General features: G+C 40.9%; 1 protein-coding gene across 1 annotated transcript; it reads left to right on the plus strand.

The window, feature by feature from the left end:
* The first annotated feature begins 20,573 nt into the window (after nucleotides 1-20,573).
* LOC148041603 (pentatricopeptide repeat-containing protein At3g09040, mitochondrial-like) lies at nucleotides 20,574-24,620 on the plus strand. The gene is made up of 2 exons (XM_087680863.1): nucleotides 20,574-22,592; nucleotides 22,710-24,620. Exons 1-2 carry the CDS (start codon nucleotides 20,771-20,773, stop codon nucleotides 24,500-24,502), a joined length of 3,615 nt encoding a protein of 1,204 aa, XP_087536989.1. The 5' UTR covers nucleotides 20,574-20,770; the 3' UTR covers nucleotides 24,503-24,620.
* Nucleotides 24,621-25,627: the final 1,007 nt, after the last annotated feature.

The following is a 25,627-nucleotide window of genomic DNA, read 5'->3' on the forward strand; positions in this document are numbered from 1 at the left end:
GTGGCTCATCATGAAGATTTTCAAACGATGAAGAATACTTATGATGAAGATACTGATTTTGCAGCAGTTTGGTCAAATTTACAGCAAGGAGTTCTCATCCAGATTATTCCATCAAAGACGGTTACCTTCTCATGAACAATCGCCTTTGTGTCACTCTTCCTGTTCGACAAAAGGTGCTTAAAGAAAGTCATGAACCCCCTTATGCAGGGCATAGAGGGAGGGCAGCCACTCTAAGTGCAATTGAGCGCTACTTTTATTGGCCAACATTACGAAAAGATACACATAACTTCATTGAGGCTTGTCTGGTATGCCAAAAATCCAAATATGATAGGCAAAAGATTCCAGGATTGTTGCAACCTCTTCCAGTGCCCAAAGATCCATGGGAATCTATCACAATGGATTTCATCTCAGGTATTCCAAGAACACCTCAAGGTCATGATATGATTTGGGTCATAATTGATAGATTCAGCAAAAAATCACATTTTATTCCATGTCATAAAACATTGAAATCCGCACAAGCTGCAAGACTTTTCATTCAACATATCTTCAGATTACATGGTATGCCTTCTGAGATCATTTCAGATAGAGACTCCAAATTCACAAGTAACTTTTGGCGTGCTTTATTTGAGAATTTGGGAACCACTTTAAAGTTCTCCTCAGCTTTTCATCCTCAAACTGACGGCCAAACAGAGGTGATGAATCTCACTCTTTTGGATATGTTGAAAGCTTATGTTAGTGAACATAAGTCACAATGGGAGAAATATCTTCCATTATTGGAGTTTGCTTACAACAATACAATGCACTCATCCACAGGGAAAGCTCCAAATGAAATAGTACAAGGTAAAGTGATTCCCCCTCCAATTATTCGCACTAAAGATAAGATTTTTGCTGCTGATGAGTTTGCTTCAGATTTAACAACCGCAGTGGATCAAGTTCGAGCCACTATCAAAGTTTCCCAAGAGCGACAAAAGAAGCAAGCAGATAAATGAAGAAGACCTTTGGCTTTTGAAAAAGGTCAATATGTCTTGCTAAAGTTTGATAAAAGCAGGCTCAAACAAGGTTCTGGTCAAAATTCATCTTTTCCAAAGCTCTCCAGTAGATACTTTGGACCCTTCAAAGTGATTGAGAAAATAAATGAAGTTTCTTATCGACTTGAGCTTCCTACTCATTGGAAAATACACAATGCTTTTCATGTAAGTTTGCTAAAACCTTACATAGGACCAGAACCAAAGGAACCCATTACTGAAGATCCCCCAGAAGTTGAAGAAACAGAGCAATTCTTGGAACCTGAAAAGATTTTGTTTCTCAAGGATCGAACCACGAGAAGTGGCCTTGTGACACGAAAATTCTTGCTAAAATTCAAGAATCTACCCACCACAGATGCATAGTGGGTAGATGAAAAATTCATGAAGGATTACCCAAATATTCTACAACAATATCAAGAAGATTTTCAACTGACGACAGCTGAATAAAAGCCAGAGGGCTGTCACAACTCTATAGAAACAGAATTTGTATCCTTTTTCATTAATTTGTCTATATAATGATTTATTAAATTTATTTCCTTTGCACTAATTAGATATAAAGAAAAGTGCATTGGAGCTGGCCACTGATGAGTGGTCACAGGTTATGGTGGACCCACACGGTGGGTTAGAGAAAAGATAGTTCACACTTCCACCTATATGACCCGATTGGGCGCCTGTGACTAGAACTCACGCATATCAGGGTTAGACTCGCACACAGAAAGGATTGATGCCTTGAAGTGTGGGCTAGATCCACCAGAACAGACAGTTACAATCAACAAGATGGCATGATCATGAAATGCTTGTATAATGTGCATGTATGGGCTGAAAGCTTGAAATGCACATTTCTTTGCATAGGAAAGTCACATGAAGATTCGGATACCATTTTTGCGATATACACGGAAAAAGCTTTCATATGATACCCATATTGGGGGGGTCCTAAATTCTAGGAGATCCCTAAATTTTAGGAGGTCCCTAAATTTTAGGAGCCTCGAATTAGCCTAAAAATGCTAGTCCTAAAAAATAGGGATGTCATTCTAAAAATAGTAAGTTCTATACTCTGACTGTGCTTACTAAATTTGGTTGTTTCTATTCTTGACAGTATTCAACCCAAAAAGGAAGGCCATAGAGAAGAGACAAGTGTCAAGACACTTGTCACACAAGTTTCCAAGTGTCCCACCACTTGTCACATCTCATGACATGTGGCTGGACACTTGTCTTGTGCTACTCCACTTTCCCCTTTTGTACTACCTCTCCCCTCTCCTATAAATAAGAGCTCGTTTTTCTTCATTCAACATCATTTTTCTTTGCTATAAACTCATGTACAGCATCCACAGATAGCCAGAAACTGGCCCCATCCATCCCCATCATCATCCCCCACTTCTCCATTATCAAATTCCTCCATATTCCCTCTTCTATCACTGTTGTTTTACAAGACAGCAAGCCTGTAAATTCATTACAGCACCTCCTTCTTGAGCTCTTTCTTCCATTTTAGCTACAAGAAGCAAGCTCTATCCATGTACTACTGATCAACGATGGAGAAAGGCTGAATTCCCCTTTTTCTTCTCTCATACTGTAAAGAAATCAGTTCTTATCATTGCATAATAGATCATGCATGTGTGTTTGTACATCTTTGCATGATCTTGTGAGAGTGAGAATTACTTCTTCTCACTCTCAGGTTGATTGTAACTGAGCTCTTCCCTAAGGGACTTGGGTTGAGCAGAAATACATTCCTTCGGGGGGGGTTGCCCATCTTCAACCCTCAAACTTGTCTCCATTACTTTTACATTTTCATGGCTGTAATTTTGTGAGTAATTTTCATTTTCAGCTTTAAGTGTTCATTCTCTTTTATATTAAATCTCGAAAACAAGCAAATATCATAATTGTTAAGCATACTACGTTGTTCGGGGCGTTTACAGGCACCGTCACAATAGGAAGGGGACAAAACACCAACCAGGGTGCAGGTTCACTTAACCCCTGCCTTGGTGGAGAAGGCATTAGGACTGGAGCCAAAAATAGAGAAGAAGCAGAAGAGGGATGCGTATGCCATGTTGAAGATGAGAAAGAAGGATGTATTGACAAATGACGGCATCAGCATCCAGGACATCCCTGATGCGAAAACTAGATTGCAAGCAAAACTAGTACACGCGCTCTTCTCCAACCAGTGCTACAATGCCTTGATGCATCGGATCAGTGTGCATGTGCTGGAGGACATAGTGGCTCATACCCTGCATGAAGTCGATTGGAACGGCTATGTGCACAAAACTATCGACCAGGCAGCTAAAGCACTGGCTTTAGGAAGCACACCCGCAGGAGGAGAGTCTCTAGCTTCTAGAGCCACGGAAACAAAGAAGGCCTCGTCCAAGGCCTCGTTCATTGCCTATGGAAGCATTTTGACTGCGCTCATCCAGGAGGCAGTGAAAGAGACGCAGGATGCAGAGGAAGGGGAAGGAGAAACACGCGACAGGTCACCCCCTCATCAGGACCAAGAGAGGTCCAACAATAGGACCGAGACTGATAAGGAAGGGTAGGGGCAAGAAGAGCAATCAAGCAAAAAGTAGGTCAAGAAGATAGCGCAGAAGAAAAAGAAGCCAAATGAAGGCCGCAAGAAGGAGAAACAGGATTTGGAAAAGGCAAAAAGACAATCCCTCAAGGAGGCCGAGGAGAGGGAGAAGAAGAAGAAACAACAGAACAAGTCAAGAGGGCTAAAAAGGCGTCAAAACAGGAGGCTGAGATGAGAAAAAGAGAAGAGTAGGAAGAAAAGGAGAAACTGGAGGAAGAGTATAGGAAATCTGAAAAAGAAAGGCAAAAAAGAGTTGCGGAGGAAGAAGAGAAACTAAGAAGGAAGGAGGAGGAGGACTTGGCCGAAGCCACACTCCGGTCCATTGAGCAGCAGTGCAGGGTTGATGATCCGGGAGCTTGGAGCCAGCTGAGGAAAGAAGGGCCTAGCTCTAGCACGCAGGTACCAGAAGTCACGCCACCCGGTGTCCTAGAAGGCAAAGGCAAGGCCCTCCTCCATCCTATCCCCCCTCATGGCACCCTCCACCGAACCAACCATCCTCACCCCTAGCATCCCCACCAGCATGGAGGTTTCCAACTTCGTGGCCTGGATGCAATATTTTATCAGTAAAGAAATGGCCCATGGAAAGAGCACAGAAACCACGGCCACAGGGCAAAAGAGACCAACCGTAAATGCTGAGTCGAGACAGGACCAAAAGCGTCCGAGAGTGGAAGCCTCGACCACCCCAACCCACGCAACAATGACGCCACCAGCCAGTTACGACGAGTATGTCGCGGAGTTTCTCTCCCAATTGGAGAGGGCAAAGGAGGAAAAGAGGATGGTCATGGCTGAGTTGGTGGCGGAAAAGGAGTTACCGCCTTTCAACTTGAGAAAACCCACACAATAGCCATGCAACAATGACAGATCTTTGACCTCAAGCAGGAATTAAAGGCCAAGGAAGACATGGAAGAAAGCTACAAATAGTGGCTTGGGGATGAAAATCAAGAACTAGTGCAGATGCAGCGGGAATACAAGCTCTTCTTGATGCAACATGGGAAATTGGAGGCGAAAACCGCCAACATCGAGCAAATGATGGAGGAACTAAATGCCAAAGAGGAGAAGAGAAGACAAGAGAGGGAGTAGCAACAAAAGGAGATTGAGTCTATGACCGATCAATTGCACCTCGGAAGGAAAGAGCACGAGAATATGAGCAGAGAACTCAAAGCCCAGGAGCAGAAGCTCGTCACCCTAGCACAAAAGCAGGGGGAGAGCATGGAAGGAATGAACAAAAGAGCAGAGGAATGGACTGCACAGAATGAGAAATGGATGAAGACATTGGCACGACGCCTCGCTTTGGTGGAGAAAGAAAAAATCCTTGCAAAAAGTAAAGCAAACGCCGCCCAAATAGCCTTCAGTGCCCAGCCAGCAAAAACAGGCCTTCCTCAACACATTACTGGACACGACTCGGCCAGAGGGAAAGGAGTCGTTGGAGGTGGTGCAGAAAAAATTGAGCATCGCATGCAGGGCCCTACATGCGGGGCTACATATGCCACCCCAACCTGCGAAGGTTAGGCTGAGCTTAGAAAAGCAACAGAAGTATCTACTACTGGCCGGCCTAAACCCCCAGGAGTTGGACGCACTGGGCTTTGAGGAAGGAGCGCAACTAGAAGACCAGCAGGGGAAGGAGGCTGACCTTGAATTTGTCATGAGGAGAACCAGCAAAGAGATAATCCCGCAAACCCCCTCGTCGCATGTTCAAGAACAGCAACAGATTGATCCACCCTCGGAAAAACAAACCGCGCTAAGGGAGAGATGGAGAAAATTAGTTGAAGAAACCAGGAGGCAGTTAAGAGCCAAAAACCAATCGTGCGGCCATCCTCACCCCTCCCACCGTACCCCGATGACTTCCCTGCTGGATTCCACGCGGAGCTGGTGATTTGGGAACGGCAAGAAAACGAAAAGGACCCTTTCATCTTCAGCTTCCTCATGCCTAACAGCCTGCGAAGAGTCCTACCGATCAAGTAATGGAGGAGGTGATTGCAACTGGCGGTCGACTGGAACAAAAATGGCTGGAAGAAATAGAGAAGAACCCCACTCCGTGGGGCACGGAGGAAGCAGAGTTTTGGCAAGACAAGGTGTTCGAAATACCACATACTATACAAGGCTACAACTGCCAACCCCTATGGAGGAGGCGAGTGTGCGATACTAGCATGCTCGCCTGGATGGCGTTTTGCAATACCCTACCCTTTGAGAGGAATGACCCAACATTCATGGCATATCCTTGTAGGGTAGGTGTGAATTTTGTTACCACCCTCCATGGGCATCATGATTTCCCCATCATCTACAACTCCAATGCCGCCTTCTTCGAGCATGCCCTCCTTTTTGACTCGGGAAGCCTAAATGATTCCATGACGCGCTTTCTCGCGAACTTCTCTTCATGCCCCGATCCAGCCTTTATAACTACATGTAATTATCTTAGGCTACTTAAGCTACTACTTAAGCAGGACCCGACTCCACAAGAGCATGGCTTGCCTCCCCTCTTTTTTGACCCCAATGCCATTGACAGCTGCACCATGGCACGTTTAATGATGAGAGCTAGCCTTCTTCCCTCCTTTTGCCTAGCTCTCCTAGAGGATATGAACGACAGCTAGTTTACTAGGTGCAACCATCCCTTCCTCTCCACCACCTCCCTCCACGTCCGCATGAACCTCAAAGGGTACATGCAAAGCCATCAATTTTTGAGCAAATCCATCCGACCCCCTTCTCTGCCTCAATCAAACAAGGAAGATTAGGTACAGGTTGTCGTTCTACTAGTGTAATACAAAAAAAGAAAAAACCAAGGAAGCGCAAGCGAAACATTACACATGGAATAACCAAAGAAACTCACTTACACAAGCACTCAGCACCACATAAAGCACAATCACTGCACCTAGGGGTCCTCAAGTTAGGCGTGCCCGGTGGCTTCGGTCGGCCGGCTCTGCTCCTAACCCCCTAGCCCTTTTTGACTCCCCCACTTCATGCTTAGGGCCCATCAAGGGTAGGACATACCTAGGGAGGTCCACTCGCCTATGGTTAGACATGTTACCCTAAGCTACTTGCACTGCACATTTGGCACGAATGGGCCCCCCAAGCGTGGGATATCACCCAGGCTACCCTATGGTTAGACCCAACTCCCCATTCCGCAACACGAGCACAATGCACTACACAATATGATAGACATCCCCCTCCTTAGGTGGAGCACCGCACCCTGTTCTTCCAAGCATCACCAACGTGACCAACCACCGACTTCGGAGGCCCCCATCAACCACTCGCTATCCGTTTGACTTCTCCAACCAACCTTACTACCACGCTTCCACGAGCACCCGAGTTTACACGTTGCCCTACCCTCACATGACTGCTTTGCCAACTGCCTCTTAAACACCAATAGTTGACAAGAGTGCCATGGGACTGGCACCCCTCTCGAAGGGGGGTAATGTTAACCCAAAGCCGAGAAGGCGGAAGGATGAATGAAAAAGCGGAAAGAAGATAGAAAAGGAGCAAAGACATGTAGGCAGCCTCTAAAGCAAAGCTGGGGCTAAAAGCATAGTTTTAAATAAAAGGCGCCTCAAAAACTCCAAAAATTCTTGTAAAAGAGCGTCAGGCTCCCTCTTGTGCCACTTGTAAAAGAATAGTCGAATATAGGCATAGGGCATGAAGCAAAAAGAGGGAATTAGAAAAAGGGACCTTGCCACAATGGCTGGTCATGTAAAAAGGGATGGGTGCCCATGGGGTTTCAGGGTTTTGTATATAAAGTTGAAAAGTGAATGAGAAGTTGATTCTTTAGTGTGTGCCCAACAAGAGCTCTTCTCTTCTTCTCTTCTTTTTCTCTCCTTGCTTGTGTGTGCTTTTGAGAGAGGGAGTGTGAGAGTGTGAGGAAGGGAGTGAGTGGGAGTGAGGGATCAAGAGTGTGAAGCTCTTCACCATCTTCTCTTCTCTTTTCTTCTCTTGCGCGCACGGCCATGGCGGATGGAGTTTGGAGATGGAGGAGGCTTGAGGATGCTTGAGCTAGCATCTAGGATCGTGGAGCTACCGGCGTGCGAGAGAGAGAAGGCAACTCATATCGGCATCAAGGTAAGCTCACTACACTTGTAGGATCGATGGTGCGTCGGCTATGTGAGAGGTAGCCATTAGAGCTCGCTTGGAACGCTTGAAACAACAAGCGGTCCATGGGTCTTGGTGGTTGAGCGAAAGCTCCCACATCGACACACATGCAAGAAGAGTGCAATAGAAAGTTACAAAGACATAAGCACATTTATAAAGAGCAACTCAATATATCTTTGTTGATGATGAATCTACTTGATTATCTTTGTGACATAGGTAAAAGCCCTTTGTGTTTGATATGAAACTAAACTTGTTTTCTCCAAAAAAATTGCAATTTTTATTCAAACATGCACCACAAAAAAAGGGGAGAGAAACCTACCTAGCAGTAGAAGAAAGAAAAAATGGAAATAAACATATCTTACAAGTTAAGTAGGGATAAACTCAAGTTAACTAGTGGATCAATTTTTTTGGGACAAGCAACACAACAACAATCACAAAACACTATTCCCACCTTCATTTTCATACAAGGAAAAGAAACTCCACTTATCCCTTCCCTATTACTATCACTCATGATATTCCTTATACTAGATAAAAGCTCGAGTGTTGCACAAATACACCAAGACAAGTATACACCAAGGCAACTATCCTAAAAATATACATACATATTACTATACACTACATATTCACATGTACATATGTATGCATACACAGAAAATGTACATTGTTTTTTTATTATGTTAAGTGTTTACTTTAAGATAACTTGCATTACATGATGGTAATCAAGTTTTTAATGTGTATATTTACTTCCTATGGTTGTCTTTTCTATTGGGCCCAGTTCACTATGTAGTTCTAATCCAAATGTATTTTAAACTCCAAGATTTCTTAGAAAAACGAGTATGTTGATATCAATTATTAAGAAATACATAAGGGAAATTTATATTTGCAAACTATAAGAACAACTTAATGACTTATTCTCTTCGCCCATTAAAAGACTTATTCATCTATCTCTATAGCCTCTCTCTTTGTGCATAATTTCATTATCTCACAAGAGGTACAAATGTGTACAAGTTCCTTACAAAGTGAAAATTTGGGTGTTTGTAAAGTGTGATTTAGTGCACATGTCGTAATAATAGGATATAAGCCTATGTGTGGAACATGTATGTCTAACAACACTCTTGTTATGCAAAGCATGACTTAGAGTAAGAATGAAGCTCTTAGGTTGATAACCCTTGCCCCCAGCCTTGTACCTAGCTAGCTATGAACTTTAAAAAACCCAATGCACTTGTTCTCAAGCACTTGATGAATGAAGTTATACTTCACTACTATCTACTTGGTCTTCACATGAAACACAAAATTCATTGCCAACATAATGGCAATTTGGCTATCATTGTGTAATAATGGTATATCATCTCAAGGGCTCAAAGCTCCCACTAGACGAGTAAGACATATAGCTTCTTTGCATGCTTTTGTGGTGCTTCATACTTTGGCTTAGTGGTACATAATGCCACACATTTTTACAAAAACGAGACATCCATGAGATTGCACACCATACAAGATAAATACATATCCTTTGGTTGACTTTCTATTGTCAATATTCCTTACATAGTCTGCATCTGTATATCCAAGTATACCACTATTGCTCCTCCCAAAGCATGCGCACATATCCCTTGTATTATTAAAGTACCTCAAGTTGCCTTTCACTACTTCCTAATGCTTATTGTTGACATATACATAGTCATTTCTCCCACTATAAAAGCAATGTAAAAGTGATTTGCAATCATATCATACATGAGACTACCCACACGTGAAGAATATGGAATCTTGGCTATTTCAGCCCTCTTCTCATCAAATTTTGGGAGAATCATGAGCAGTAAGTTTCACATATGGAGACAATGGAGTACTAATTGCCTTCTTCTCCACATATTGAAACATTACAAGACTTTGCTAACATAATCCTTTTCATGGTAGATAAAGCAACCTCATTGTTCTATCCATGATTATGTACATAGCAAGAATGTGATTTGCATGTTCCAAATCCTTCACTTCAAAGGTTTCCATTAATCTTTTTTAAGGGTATCACACCTGTTTTTTCTAGCTATTAGCATATCATCCACATAAAGGATTAATACTATCAAGTTGCCATCCTTAGCCTTTCTAGTGTATAAGTAATGGTCAGTCTCACTTCTCTTATAGCCATGAGACTACATAAAGGCATCAAACTTATTGTACTATTTCCATGTGGCATGCTTCAAGCCATAAAGACTCTTCTTTAGCTTATAGATAAGATTTTTCTTCACAATTTTCCACAAAGCCCTTTGGTTATTGCATGCATATCTCATCAACGAAGGTCAATATGTGATGCCAGGAGGCATATTCCACGGTGGATTCCGTGAGGTTTTACGGTGGATTCCGTAAACTTAGATGACCGGGGCTCATACACAAAGAGGATTCTTTGTGCGAGAAGTTGATGGGGATGCCTGTCCTTTTCGGGCGTTTTATTAATTTAGTGTGTACATGGGTGATTCCATAGCGGGTGATTCCGTAAAATGCATATTAAATTAATAAACGTTTATGAGTTTAGAGTGCGCACTCGTAATAAATTAAGGTTAGGATTTATTTCTAACCAGTTGATTTATTTATGTAGCTGACGACTGCTAGGTATTCACTTTTGTCGGTTTAATTGTATTATTTTACTAACGATTGTGAATGCTTCAGTTGATGTGTAGAGATAGCAGCAGTGGCGGAGGAAAGCATTGGAGTTTAGCGGGTATTCGACATTTGGACTATATTTTGATAGGCGCCACGCCTATATTTTGTTATGTCTATAGAGACATTGATTATTGATTATTATTTTGTATGCACTTATGCGCCCGGATATGTTATTTCTATTTGGACATTGAGATTGGGCGTGCCAGACTCTATGGGCACCGTCCATTAGCTTTATTTTCCTATTTTTGTAGAAAGCAAACTCAAAAGCTAAAAGCTTGTCATATTTTTGTAATTGGGCTATTATTGAGCATGAAGATTGGAAATATACATTAAATACATGCTTTGTGAAGTGCTCACACAAGGCATGGGGGAGATTGAACCCAATTTGTCTCTTGTCTCTTGTCGTGCATGCTTTTACATTGTTTTTTGTGCAAAAAGGTAGAGTTCTTTGTTCTTGGGGACCTTCCGGGATTCACCACGTGAGCTATCTGCGACCGATCTGCGCACCAGTGGTATCAGAGCGGAGCAGAGATCAAGAGCTTCCAATCGCTACCAATCTCGGGTGAAGGTGGAGCTCCAGGAACAAACGGGCTCTACAGACAATCTCATCGCGAACCGTCGATACAGGCAGACTTCTGGCGATCAAGAACCCCTATTTCCACTATCAGATCGCGAAGGACCAGGCTCTGTAGGTGGAGGACCACTCATCCATCTCCTTTATCAAGTCGTGGATAAACAGAGAAAAGAGTAATTCTCATATCTTTCATTAAGCTTCAAAGCTTAAAGTTATAAGTTAACAAGCTTAGTTAGAAGCTTAAAGAAGCTTCAACCAACAATTCGTCAATCGGCGGCAAGAGGATGTGTCTGGCGGCGTCAAACTCGGCATCAACATATCGACATCCTAAATCCAAAAAAATCATAAGCTTTAGTTACTAAAGCTACTAAGCCAACTAATTTCCTAAATCTTCCAAGTTCAGCAAGTCACAACTAACTCCAGGTCACACCCAAACAGTCAAGTTCAGCAAGTATCTTCAGGTCAAGTTCTGCAAGTTCTGCAAGTCGGCCTAAGTTCAGCAAGTCAACAACTCTGCAAGTCTGCTAAGTCTGCAACTCTGCAAGTCAGACTAAATCAGAACTGACTAGTGCTTAAAACTCATAGAAGACTTGTTCGTATGCAAAAACTCTGAACTGGAAAGTTGTTCGCAGCAAGCTGTTCTACCTATCTACAAGTTCGTTGAAGTACTTTCAGCAAACGGAGACAGAAATGTTGCAGATTTTCAGAAAATATACAAAGAAATACCCAAAAATACATAGCCTTGTAACCCCAAATTTGAGCTACGCTCATCCCGCTAACCTGATTTTGAATTAGAAAGGTTTGTTGAGTTTTGCAGGATGACTACCCCACATATGGATGATCCTATGGCTGAAGACGACTTACCTGAGCCTACCATGGAACAAAAGCTAGATTTAATCATGCTACAATTGGAAGAAGAGCGAAGGGCTAGGCAAGCATTGCAAGCGCAATTGACAAAACTACAAAGAGCATCCAACAACAAAGAAGAACTTTAAGCTGAAGATTTGATTCGACGTACCATCGACGCCACTCTTGAAGCACAAACCATTCGCAAGGAATCCAAGATAAGTAAATGAAGTTTCAAGTTCCGCACTTTCAATGGCATAAGAGAAGGAAAGACTATTTTATCTTTCATTAGCCAGTTTGATGACTATTTCCATGAGGAAACTTATCCCGAAAAAGATAAAATCAAGTGTGTTACTAATCATCTGATAGATAGAGCATCACTTTGGTGGACTGTAGTCCGCAAGAGCATAGAATGTCCTGCTACATGGGAAGATTTCAAGAAGAAGTTCATGCAAAATTTCCTTCCACCGCAATTTCATGAGAAGGCTATCAAGCAATGGGATTTATTTCAACAGCGAGATCGTGAGCCTATTCCACAGTATACAAAGCGTTTTTGGAATGCACTCCTACAGCTACGCATGCTTGAAGACGTACCAGAGATGACACATAAGCGGAAGTATATGTCTGGACTTCTTGGGCATTACTACGCTGAAGTGAACATGTTCAAGCCTGCTACCCTTGAAGACGCCATCTCCTTAGCTCACGACACTGAAGATAAGTTACGCGGAAGAGATCGACGACCACAGCAATTCCAAGCCAACGGTAATTATGGATCTAAACAATTCAATTCCAATTTCAGAAGGTTTAATCCAGGTCGTTTCTCATCACCATCTTTCCGCAAGAATTGGCCTAAACCACCTACATTACCATCCATTGTCAATCCAAATCCAAAGCCTATTCGACAAGCAAATCCAAATGTACCCAGACTTCCAGCCATTGCAAATAATGTAACCAAAGCCAAGCCAATAGTATGCTACAAGTGTCACCAGCCAGGGCATCTCGCAGCAAATTGTCATTCAAAGAAGCCATCAGCACATATCAACTACCTTGGAGCTATGGACGAAGACGAGCATGAGGATATGCCAGATTTCACTGAAGAAGAGGATGATATTACTACTACTTCCGACATTTTACCAGGTATGCCTACTTCACATTCATTGTTGACTATGAAATGTATGGTGCATGGAAAAGAAAGAACTATCTTGCATGATGACGGTAGTACCCATGACTTTATTTCAGCAAAATTGGTAAAGGAATTAAAATTACATATTGTACCTACGCATTATCGCATAAAAGCTGCATTTTTAGGCACTAGGTACAATGGCATACAAGAAGTACAAGATTTAGAAATTCAAATTGGTTCATATATTGAAAGAAGAAATTTCTTAGTTGTCCCATTACAGTCAAGCGACATTATTTTAGGAATGCCATGGAGACACCAGCATAATCCAAATATAGATTATTCCACGCACACAATGAATATTAATTTTCAAGGAAAATCTATTACATTATATGGTATGCATGCATCTCATATTTTTCCACTGCTTTCGCATACTCAAGTAAAACGTGCACTACGCAAGAATACTAAATCATATCTCATTTGGGTGAATGAATTGCACGCAAAGGAAAATCATATGCATCCTAGGCATAAGGAATTTCTTGCATATTTTAAGGACTATTTTGCCGAAGACCTACCACCAGGTTTACCACCATCACGTCCAGAAGACCATAAGATTGATCTAATACCTGGCACACAACCACCTTGCAAAGCACCATATAGGCACAATCAAATAGAGCAAAAAGAAATCCAGAGTCAAGTTGAAGAATTACTAAATAGAGGCTTAATTCGACCTAGCAGTTCCCCATTCGGTGCACCTGTACTCCTAGTCAAGAAAAAGAATAATACCTATCGTATGTGTATTGACTACCGAGCATTAAATAAGATCTCTGTAAATAATAGGTATCCTATACCTAGAGTTGATGACCTTATGGACAAACTGCAAGGATCTTCTATATTTAGTAAAATTGACCTTAAGTCTGGATATCATCAGGTGAGGTTAGATAGATCCGACATATTTAAGACTGCATTCAGGACACAGTTTGGCCATTACGAATTCTTAGTCATGCCATTCGGATTAACTAATGTACCTGCTACTTTCAGTAGAATGATGAACCGTATTTTTTTGAAATATCAGTATTGTGTGATTGTTTTCTTTGATGATATTTTGGTGTTTAGTCAAAGTGAAAAAGAGCATTATGAGCATTTATCATTAGTTTTTCAATTACTGAAAGAAAATCAATTGTTTGCAAATCCTGAAAAGAGTGAATTCTTTAAGACGGAAATAGAATATTTAGGTCATATTGTATCAAAAGAAGGAATTAAAGTTGATCCTAAGAAAATTGATGCAATATTGCATTGGCCTGTTCCTAAAAATGTACATGAATTACGCTCATTCCTTGGTCTTGCTAGTTTCTATAGGAAGTTTGTACGTAATTTCTCATTACTTGCTTTACCATTAACCAAACTTCTTAAGAAAGGAATTGTTTATCAATGGACTGAAAATCAGCAGAAATCCTTTGACTTACTTAAACGTGCATTAACTAATGCCCCTGTTCTACAATTGCCTGACTTTAACAGACCATTCTTTCTGGTTGTGACCGATGCTAGCGGATCAGGAATAGGAGTCGTATTAATGCAAGACAACCATCCAATAGCATATTCTAGTTCTAAACTGAAACCCTCTGAGCTCAAATATTCCACTTATGACAAGGAACTCTTAGCAGTTGTACAAGCATTAAAACAATGGAAGCATTATTTAATGGGTTCAGAATTCATGATAAAGACTGACCAGCAAAGCATTAGACATCTACTTAGCCAACCCCAAATTTCTGACCGTCATATCAAATGGGCTTCCTTCATTCAAAGTTTTCATCCTATCATTCAATACCAACCTAGAAAAGAGAATGTAGTTGCTGATGCATTGAGTAGAAGACCTGCAATTCATAATATTTCCATCATATCTTTTGATTCTTTGATTGCTATGAAAGACACATATCACCAGGATATTACTTTTCATTCTGATTGGCAAAAATTAGTTCAAAATAATTTCATTCCTGTTGATTCATTGTCATATAATGATGGATTTATGTTTTTTGAAAAGAGACTGTGTGTTACTATTCCATTCCGATCTTTTGTTTTAAATGAAATTCATTGTCCCCCATATCAAGGTCATAGAGGTATCATTTCTACATTACGCATGTTAACTGAAGATTTTTATTGGCCGCATATGGATGCAGATGTATCTAATTTCGTTTCTGAATGTTTGATTTGTCAAAGAATAAAGAGACATCATGGTAAACAGTATGGATTATTAATGCCTTTATCTATTCCATCTAAACCTTGGGAACATATTTCTATGGATTTCATTACTGGTTTACCAAATACTAAATCTAACCATGACATGATTTGGACAATTGTAGATAGATTTAGTAAGCAAGCATATTTCATTGCATGTAAGAAAACTTTAATAGCATCACAAGCAGCACAATTATTTTTGAAAACTGTTTTTACTAACCACGGATTGCCAAAAGTGATTATTTCAGATCGTGATTCTAGATTTTGTAATAATTTTTGGATTACACTGTTTGCAAATCTAGGCACAAAGATTGATTTCTCATCTGCATTTCATCCAGAAACCAATGGACAAACAGAAGCCACAAATAGCACCATTCTAGATCTTTTACATGCATATACTATCTCTAAACCTCAGACATGGGATACTCATTTACATTTATTACAGTTTGCATACAACAATACACCGCACACATCTACAAAGAAAGTACCTTTTGAAGTTATTTATGGATATAGATTATCTACACCTGTTGCATCTTTGTCTAATAGAATTCAGAGTGTTGATGATATTGCTGTTATGCATAATACTATTTTTGATGAAGTTAAGGATATGATTGCTAAAGCCCAACAATCATATACCAAACAAGCCAACAAGAAAAGACAAGCCATGAATTTCAAAGTTGATGATTATGTTTGGCTTAGAATAGAAAAACGTAGACTGCAAAGTGTCGATAGACATCCAGTTGTCAAATTAGCTCCTAGATTCTATGGGCCATTTAGAATTATTCATAAGATTAATGACAATGCCTTCAAGTTAGAATTGCCATCTCATTGGAAAATTCATAATACATTTCATGTTAGTTTATTGAGACCATTTAGAGGCCAATTACCTATCCACCCTGTTTATGAAAACCCACCTTTCCTAGAAGAAGAGACTGAAATACTTGAACCAGAAGCCATCATAGACACTGACTACATGACCACTAGAACTGGCCGAAGGTATTCTAGATATCTAGTAAAATTTAAGAACCATCCTGTAGAGGAAGCACAATGGATGCACGCTAGAGACTTAAATGCTTTCCCCACTCTGTTAGCTCCACATTGAGCTAATAGCAATTGAGGTCAATTGCTATCCCACCCCGGAGGTATGATGCCAGGAGGCATATTCCACGGTGGATTCCGTGCCACGGTGGATTCCGTGAGGTTTTACGGTGGATTCCGTAAACTTAGATGGCCGGGGCTCATACACAAAGAGGATTCTTTGTGCGAGAAGTTGATGGGGACGCCTGTCCTTTTCAGGCGTTTCATTAATTTAGTGTGTACATGGGTGATTCCATAGCGGGTGTTTCCGTAAAATGCATATTAAATTAATAAACGTTTATGAGTTTAGAGTGCGCACTCGTAATAAATTAAGGTTAGGATTTATTTCTAACCAGTTGATTTATTTATGTAACTGAAGACTGCTAGGTATTCACTTTTGTCGGTTTAATTGTATTATTTTACTAACGATTGTGAATGCTTCAGTTGATGTGTAGAGATAGCAGCAGTGGCGGAGGAAAGCATTGGAGTTTAGCGGGTATTCGACATTTGGACTATATTTTGATAGGCGCCACGCCTATATTTTGTTATGTCTATAGAGACATTGATTATTGATTATTATTTTGTATGTGCTTATGCGCCTAGATATGTTATTTCTATTTGGACATTGAGATTGGGCGTGCCAGACTCTATGGGCATCGTCCATTAGCTTTATTTTCCTATTTTTGTAGAAAGCAAACTCAAAAGCTAAAAGCTTGTCATATTTTTGTAATTGGGCTATTATTGAGCATGAAGATTGGAAATATACATTAAATACATGCTTTGTGAAGCGCTCACACAAGGCATGGGGGAGATTGAACCCAATTTGTCTCTTGTCTCTTGTCGTGCATGCTTTTACATTGTTTTTTGTGCAAAAAGGTAGAGTTCTTTGTTCTTGGGGACTTTCCGGGATTCACCATGTGAGCTATCTGCGACCGATCTGCGCACCAATATGTAAGAATGTCGTCTTGACATACAATTGCATAAGGTCCATATCTTCTTTAGCCACTAAGACAAGCACATGGCAAAGAGTAGTCATTTCATTACAAGTGAAAACATCTCATCAAAGTCCACATCTTTCTGCTCCTTGAAGCCTTTGGCTACCAAACATGCCTTATACTTTGGCTTAGCATTATATGTTGTCAACTTACATGGCAAAGCCTTCTTACCCTTTGACAAAGGACCTAACTCTCAAGTTAGATTCTTCATGATAGATTCAATTTTGTGACTATATAGCTCCCACTTAAGCTTGACATCATGAATCATGGTCTCTTTATAGCAAGATGTGAGAGTTGGATTTTAGGACCTGATTTGGATCCATTCTTGAAGTGCTGGAGCTCATTTTGGAGCCGAAAAGTGCTCAAGAGGTGTTAAAGAAGCAATTTTCATGAAAAATCAAATGGTGGTGGAATAACCGAGTTGGAGTTTTCCTAGATGCATTTCGACATCAGGAATCCAACGCACATCTTGGTTTGTCGATCGGAGGTCGTTTGATCCCCCATTTAATCCTCGCAAGGGTTAGTGTTATGAAGCGGCTATTGGATCCAGATGTCATAAAGTGCATCGGAGAAGCCAAGTTGATGGAGTTCGACGCCACGAAGCCGTCTGACTAGTCGGATTGCAAATCAGAGTTCATTTGGGCCTCGGAAACCCAAAAATCCACTTCATGGCAAGTGTGAAAGCAAAAAGCTAGAACTAGTTTTTTAAAATATTAAAAGCTTAAGCTATAATGGAGAAAAAAAAAAAACGTTTTTTCACACAACACGGAGGGGGGGGCTTTTTTTTTTGTGTCCCCCTCAATTCTACGATTCATGTCTCTTGATGTCTAAGGGATGTAGAGACAGAAAGGGAGATTGCTGATCTACTCCCTGAGAGGAACATGATGGCTACAACTTGCAGAATATGGTGGAGAATTGAAAAAACTGGTTTTTAGTATTTCTCTCTCCTCCCTCTCTCTTCTGCAAGGGGTAGTTCTTGTGTGTGAAGGGAGATGAAGCTCGGGTGGTGAATGCTTGTCCAGCATGGTATCGAATTACTTCCGAGTCGACTTGGGGTTGGAGATGGATGATTGGAGATGAGCTGAGCCTTAACGGTAGACTGTTATGTTGTCCTGAATCTGGTTTTAGAAACCCGCAACAAAAAAAACTCAGTAATTCTATTTTATAAATAAAAAATGTTTCTTTTTGAGATTTGGTTGGCTAAATGATATTCATATTGGATGAAAATTGGTAGGAATGTTTTTGTTGTATGTTTGATAATGCTATGTCAGAAAAATTAGAATACATAATGCCATAATGCTGAAAATAATTTTCTAAAATCCGAAAAACATGCATTTTACTAAGAAAATGGGATTTTTGTCATTTTGGGTTAGATAAAAATGATGCATGAGGGATGAAATGTGGAAAATGAGTGATTCTTAGTTGTTACAATTAAAAAAATCGGAAAAACCAGTAAATGCTCTATTTTCTTGATAAATAAATTGAAAAAAATAGAGAAAAAGAAGAAAAAATAGGTTTTTGTGCTTCGAAAAATAAGAAAAAATATGATTAATGTTCGTACATGTTTGGCAAGGTTGAGGCATGAGGTATAGCCTCAGTTCACCCTGTTTATATGTTTTAGTGTTTTTTTATTATTTTATACATAAAAAATAACAAAAAATAAAACCCTACATCTATGCCGCGATGCAATACAAAAATGGTAGGGGGAAAAGAAGGGTTGTGGAAGTGTTTAAGTGCGGAAAATGAAATAAAGTCCAATCTTTTGGTTGTGCACATCACATTGGATGATCTTTTGTTTAAGGTTAAGAGGCTAGTAGCAAAAGGTAACTCCATGCTAGTCTCTAGCAACACCGCAATAACGCATGGATTGAAAATTATTAAAGGACTAATTTTACACTCCACTTTGCTGATTTGTTTTGGAATAAAATGGTTGTGCACAATAGACATACACTTTTGCATTTTGCATGCCATATGGTATAATCTCCTGGATGCATAGCACTTGTATGCTAAACAGTGACCAACATTGAGAGTGTGAGGAAGTCCTTTGCTGTAGGTTAGACGAGCGGTTCCTTGGGATAAGTTGAGTGAGAAAATATAAACTCCTCGTTCGTTCGATAAATCATAGAGTGGACTATGTATCGTGTGTTTTATGTGTTGAGGCAGCGCATCTTGGGGCCAATCCCCAAGATGTAGGAGAGCTGCAGTGAGGCCGCAGTGTTTCAACCGAGAGGTTGCCTCCTGTGTATGTGATACACGGTGTTATACCTATAAGTTATGGGATCTCCCTCTGAGGAGAAGGGAAGGTAAACGTTGGACTGTGTCCTATTACAAATGCAAAATTGATATTAGAGTTTAGTGTAGTGTGAGCCTTAGATGCTCGTGGCTGTGAGGGGTGTCTTGTGTGTCTTAGAGGTCTAGCTAGTGCTAGAGAGCCAGTGTTAGGCCCATTTTAGGTCCCGACAAGATGGCTCCCCACGATATTACATAGTCAAACCTAGGCTGAAATCTCTCAAGGGGATGAGAGACACGAGTAGATCTCTGTAATGTAATGGATGAATTTCAGTCTCTACTCTTTCCTCATGAGACGTTATAGGGCTCTCAACTTACTTATCAATAAATCTACTTGTGTCTTGCTCATTGGCAAAAGCACTATTAAGCCCTCTCTCTATACACTTGGTATACTAGCATTTGCCCTTTTTGGCAATATACAATAGGTGGCAATGCATCTCGAAATGTAACTCTTGTTGTTTCCACTTCCTTGAAGGTTGTTTATGCATCATTTTCTCATTAAAGATTATATCATTATTATATATAATCTTCCTAACTTTTGGATCCCAAAGACTATACAACCCATTTCATCACTCAGTCCATAGCCTATAAAGATGCATTTTTTTTACTTAGGCTCCAACTTCTTACCTTTTCTTTTGATACATGCACATAACCTTCACAACCAAACACTCTTAAATGATTATATGAAGGTTTCTTGCCTATCCATGCCTTCTTTCGAATACCACCATCTAATGTAGACTTTGGTGACTTGTTTACCAAAAGTATAACCATCACCATAGCTTTAGCCCAAAAACCTTGAGTAGATTGGCAATTCCCTATCCCCAACCTACCCATACCTAGGTAGGGGAAGGGGGCTAATTGTGAAATGAGTGTAAAACAACAAACATCTTGGAGCTAGTAATGTGAAAAAAAAAAGCTAAGAATCTTGTTTAGGTGTCACTCATTGATTTACTAAAAAATATTACATTATTGACTTTGAAGTGTACCACTATCTTTCAAACTTAAATTTTTAAATTATATAAACATTTAAAAATAAATAGATAAATATTAAACTCATTCAATTCCTCTTGATATCCTATCTATGGTGTGATACTCAAATGTCAAAAAGACTACAAAATATGAAGTTCCTCCCAAAAACGCATCAGTTTCCCCTAGGTGTTCTATAGTTGGCCTCTTCGTGCTGTCTGTTGACGCTCAAAACTTCTTGTGAGCTGGTGGAAGAAGCAGCAGAAGCAGAGGAAGAAGAGGACCGGCAAGAGCAAGAGCAAGAGCAATTAGAAGAGGCGGAGGGGGAGGAATGCCTAATTTCAGTGGACTACGAGTATTATGCAGCAGGCCGAGCAGCTCATCGGCCTCCTTCAGAGGTGCAGGCATGACAGGAATCCCGTCCAAGCCGCGCACCTGCACGCCTACATGCGCCGCCATGGCCTCGATTCTGACCCCCTCCTTGGCAACTACCTCGTCCCCATGCTCGTCGCATGTGGGGGTTTGCCACAGGCACACCATCTCTTCTTCCACCGGCTGCCGTTCCGCAGCGAGGTCTCCTGGACCGCCCTCATCTCTGGCCATATCGACTGCGGGAACCCTTGCCATGCCTACCACCTCTACGACTTGATGTGGCAGGATCCCTCTGCCGCCCGGCCATCCAAGTTCACTTACCTGGCCCTACTCAATGCCTGCTCTTTGCTCAAGGATGCAGAACACGGCAAAGGTCTGCATTCGGACATTGTGGCATCTGGGTTGGAGAGAGACGTTCATTTGGGAAGCTCATTGGTCCACATGTATGCCAAGTGCAACTTACCAGCTGAAGCACGCCAAGTGTTCGGGAAGCTTCAGGTTCGGGATGTAGTTTCTTGGGCTGCACTTATCACTGGATATGCTGAACATGGAAATCATGAGGAGGTAGAGAAGTGTTTTCAACAGATGCAGTGGGAAGGCGTTCCTCCTGACTTTGTCACATTTCTTTGCCGCTTGAAAGTGTGCGGCATCGTGAGAGCTTTAGAAACAGCTCAAGAAATCCATATAGAAACATCCAAAAGGGGACTTGAAAAAGATGTGAACATGGGAAGCACACTAGTGGATGTATACTCCAAATGCAGCTCTCTTAAAGAAGCACAGCAAGTTTTTGACAGCCTCCCACTTCGAAATGTGGTTTCCTGGAATGCACTGATTGCTGGTTATACTGAACATGGCCATGGTGAGGAGGTAAGCAATTGCTACCAACAAATGAAGCTAGAAAACATAGCTCCTACTTCTGTTACATTTGTCTCCAGCTTAAAAGCTTGTTCTACCATAGGAGCTGCAAAATCAGGTTTTCAAATACATGCTGATGTGGTACTCAGGGGACTAGAAAAGGAGCTGAACATAGGCAGCAGTTTGGTGGATATGTATGTCAAATGTGGCTTGCTTGCAGACGCATGTCAACTTTTCGACAGACTACCGGTTCGTAATGCAGTCACCTGGGCTTCTCTGATTGCAGGATATGGTGAACATGGGCACATTGAGGAAGTGGGGAATTCTTTCCAAGTAATGCAGGTGGAAGGTGTATCTCCTGATCATGTCATCTTTGTTTGCAGTTTAAAATCATGTGGCGCTTCAGGAACTTTGGAGACAGGTCAAGTTGTACATGCTGCTCTAACCATAGTTGGATTGGACATAGAGCTATATGTGGGCAATCAACTGGTGGACATGTATATGAAATGCCACTCTCTATTGGAAGCACAACAAGTATTTGACAGGTTGCAAGATCGAGACAACGTCTCCTGGAATGCATTGAGCACAGGGTATGCTGTACAGGGTTTGGATGAAGAAGTATTGATTTGCATTCATGGTATGCAGTCAGAAGGTTTGCCTAGAGATACTATCACACTTGGTCATGGCTTGAAAGCTTGTGCCAATACTGCAGCTTTCCAAACAGGTCAAGAGTTGCACGATGAGATGGTCAAATATGGACTGGAGGAAGAGGTCTCTCTGGGCAGCATGCTTGTCTATATGTATAGCAGATGCGGTTTCTTCCCAGAGGCTCAGAAAATATTTAACATGCTGCCAGTTCGAGGGTTGGATGTGTGGACAGCTCTGATTGTGGGACTTGTGGAAAATGGTTTCCACATGGAAGCAGTAAATGTGTTTCAACAATTGCAGATAGAAGGTATGTCTCCTGACTCTGTCACTCTTTGTTTCAGTTTGAAAGCTTGTGGCAACATACAAGCCATTGATATAGCTCGAGAAATACATAATACGATAACTGAAAGTGGTTTAGAAACAGATCAATCTCTTGGAAATATGCTATTGGAGACATATATGAGGCACGGTCTACTTGTTGAAGCATCCCAGGTGTTTGCTACACTAACAGATCGAGAGACAGTCACATGGAATACCATGATTGCGGGATATGTTGACTGTGAAAGGATCGAGGAAGTACTAGATTGCTACCAATATATGCAACTGGAAGGTGTACCTGCAGATGCTGTCACTTACACTCTCAGTTTAAAAGCTTGTGGCATCAGTCAAACTTTAGAAATGGGCCAGCAAATACATTCTGAAATAACTTCCAAGGGCTTGGGAAGAGAGCTTCATGTAGGCAGTGCATTGGTGGATATGTACATCAAATGTGGCTTACTTCAGGAAGGAAGCCATGTGTTCAAACAGCTGTCAGTTCGAGATGTTATCTCCTGGAATGCTCTAATTGCAGGATATGCTGCCCTTGGGCTTGGTGAGGAAGCACTGACTTGTTTTAAGCAGATGCAGGTTGATGGTATACCTCCTGATTCTGTGACACTTTTGTGCGGCTTGAAAGTCTGTAGCACTGTAGGAGCCTTAGGAAAAGGGCATGAAATACATGATGAAATAATCAGAATGGGAATGGAAAAAGAGCTTTACATAGGCAATACATTGGTGGATTTGTACATAAAGTTTGGCTCACTTTCAGAAGCAAACCAAATATTTCAAAGGCTGCAAGTTCGAAACATTGTGTCATGGAATGCAATGGTTGTAGGGTATACTCAACATGGGCTTGATGAAGAAGTGCTCAACTGTTTTAAAGAGATGCAGTTGCAAGGTGTATCTATGTCTGATCTCACATTAGTTGCTTGTTTGAGAGCATGCGGCATAACAGGAGCCTTAGAAACTGGCCGAGAAGTACATTCCCATGTAAGGAAGTCTGGCCTAGAAAGGGATCTTATCGTGGGCAATACATTGATAGATATGTATGCGAAATGTGGCTCAGTTGCAGAAGCACAGGAAGTATTTGACAAGCTTCATGAACGAGATGTCGTATCATGGACAACAATTATAAAGGCTTATGGTGAAAATAATCAAGGTCTCACAGCTGTACAATGCTTTGAGGACATGCTAAAGCAAGGTGTGAATCCAGATTCCGTCGCATTCACATGTCTTCTTTCAGCATGCACCCATGCCAGCTTGGTTCTGAAGGGCCAAGGGTTCTTCGAATTGATGCAAGAACATGGATTCGAACCAACATTGGATCACTATGCATGTATGGTTGACCTGTTTGCGAGATCAGGGCAGATTTATGAGGCAGAAAAACTCGTTGCGTCCATCCAGTATTGTCCATCTAGTGAAATCTCAATGGCTTTGTTGAGTGCTTGTAAAATCTATGGAAAACTGAAAGTGGGACAGACATGCTTCCAACAACTTGTAGACAATCAAGAAGATGCCTCTGATGCCTCTGCATACCTGGCTTTGGCAGAAATATACGCAAGCAATGGTAGGTTGATTGATGCAGATAAAATAGAGGAGTCCAGAAAAGATGCAGGCGCAAAGAAAAAGCTTGGCACTGCATGGATTGAAGTGGACCAAAAATTGCACAAGTTTGTTGTGGGTGCTAATCAAAATGAGAACATTTCTGAAACATTAAGATCTCTTCGGTTCTGTGTAGAGAAAGAAGGATATGTGCCCAGTTTGGATTTAGTGTTAAGAAATACATGTGATAAAGAGAAGGAAGTGACATATGACTTAGGTAAAACTACTTCACGTATAACAGGCCGTAATTTTAATAGCATGTCTGGTAAACAATCGAGTTTGTGCATCAATGTTTAGTAGACAATCTAGATACATCCTAAGTTTATGGAGTGTCACATTAAAAGGGTACCGATTAACACAGTTCAGTTTGCACAAGATCGGGCATACTAAAATTAACGCCCATCTATTATTTTAAGTACCATTTCAGGTTCTGCTCTATGCCTATGATCAATTTGTCACAATTAGATGGGCCTGTTTTTAATACAAGCTGCTTGAGTCCTCTGCCATAATCCTTTAAAGACCTGTGCCACATGCTGAGGTTCCACAGGATGTATCTTTTGGAAAGGCATATTGTAGTACAGAAGCTGCATGTTGTAGGTTATTGTAATCATTGATAGCTTTTAAAGTATCCATTCTAGATCTAGGTCCTATCAGTGATTTAGGAACATCATTTGCCTGCTTTCTGTGAGTAGGCAATCATGGTAAATGCGAGTTTGAAGCCTTAGCTTAATATATCTTCCTATGCAGTATTTCATTTAGCAGACTCTTAATGTTATTGGTCATTTTGCTATATCTTAGAGCAGTATGGATTTTGATTGTAAAGGATCTATACACAGATTTTCAATATTATTTTGTTAGTGCTGTTATAACATTGTGATAAGTGCTGGAAATAACCTTTGATACCATGTTTGATCTGTTAGAAGCTTTATTTTTATGTGCTTCCTAAGATTATTGATGCCCAGCAAGAAGATATGGCGGATTGTGCAGATGGAAGCAGTTTACATCAAACAACCTTAACAGATGTAAGGCTACAACCAAAGCCATGAAGGGTTGGTGCAGAGTTATAGTGAAGTGTTGAATGCTGGACCATTTTTAAAAAGCCTTGGAGTTATTAAAATTGAGGAACCATTTTTAGAAAGCCTTAACATTCAAATTGATAATTTATCTTCATACTTCAAGACATTGCAAATACTTAGATAGTACTGCATGCTCAAAAGTTGAGGAATGGAGGAGATTAACAAGATATTGCAAGATTGTGTCAAGAACTACATAGTATTCTAGAATGTTGCAAAGATGAATATTTGCAACTGTAAGTTTAAGGAATCTCGAGAACATAACATTGGGAATCCTTTTGAAGCCTACTTAGATTCGGACCAACTTTTTGGATAAAAGCCTTAAGAACTAGCAAACACAAAGGGCTTG

This window comes from Lygodium microphyllum, chromosome 1 (assembly GCF_053477565.2).
Source record: "Lygodium microphyllum isolate KBCC chromosome 1, Lygodium_microphyllum_v1.1.10, whole genome shotgun sequence".
In the NCBI taxonomy this organism is placed as follows: domain Eukaryota; kingdom Viridiplantae; phylum Streptophyta; class Polypodiopsida; order Schizaeales; family Lygodiaceae; genus Lygodium; species Lygodium microphyllum.

Bases quoted from the DNA above. Each gene is read 5' to 3' on its own strand.
- LOC148041603 (XM_087680863.1), top strand. From the start codon at position 20,771: ATGCAGCAGGCCGAGCAGCTCATCGGCCTCCTTCAGAGGTGCAGGCAT. The intron at 22,593-22,709 runs GTATGTCTCCTG...GTTTAGAAACAG, and splicing joins TCAACAATTGCAGATAGAAG to ATCAATCTCTTGGAAATATG.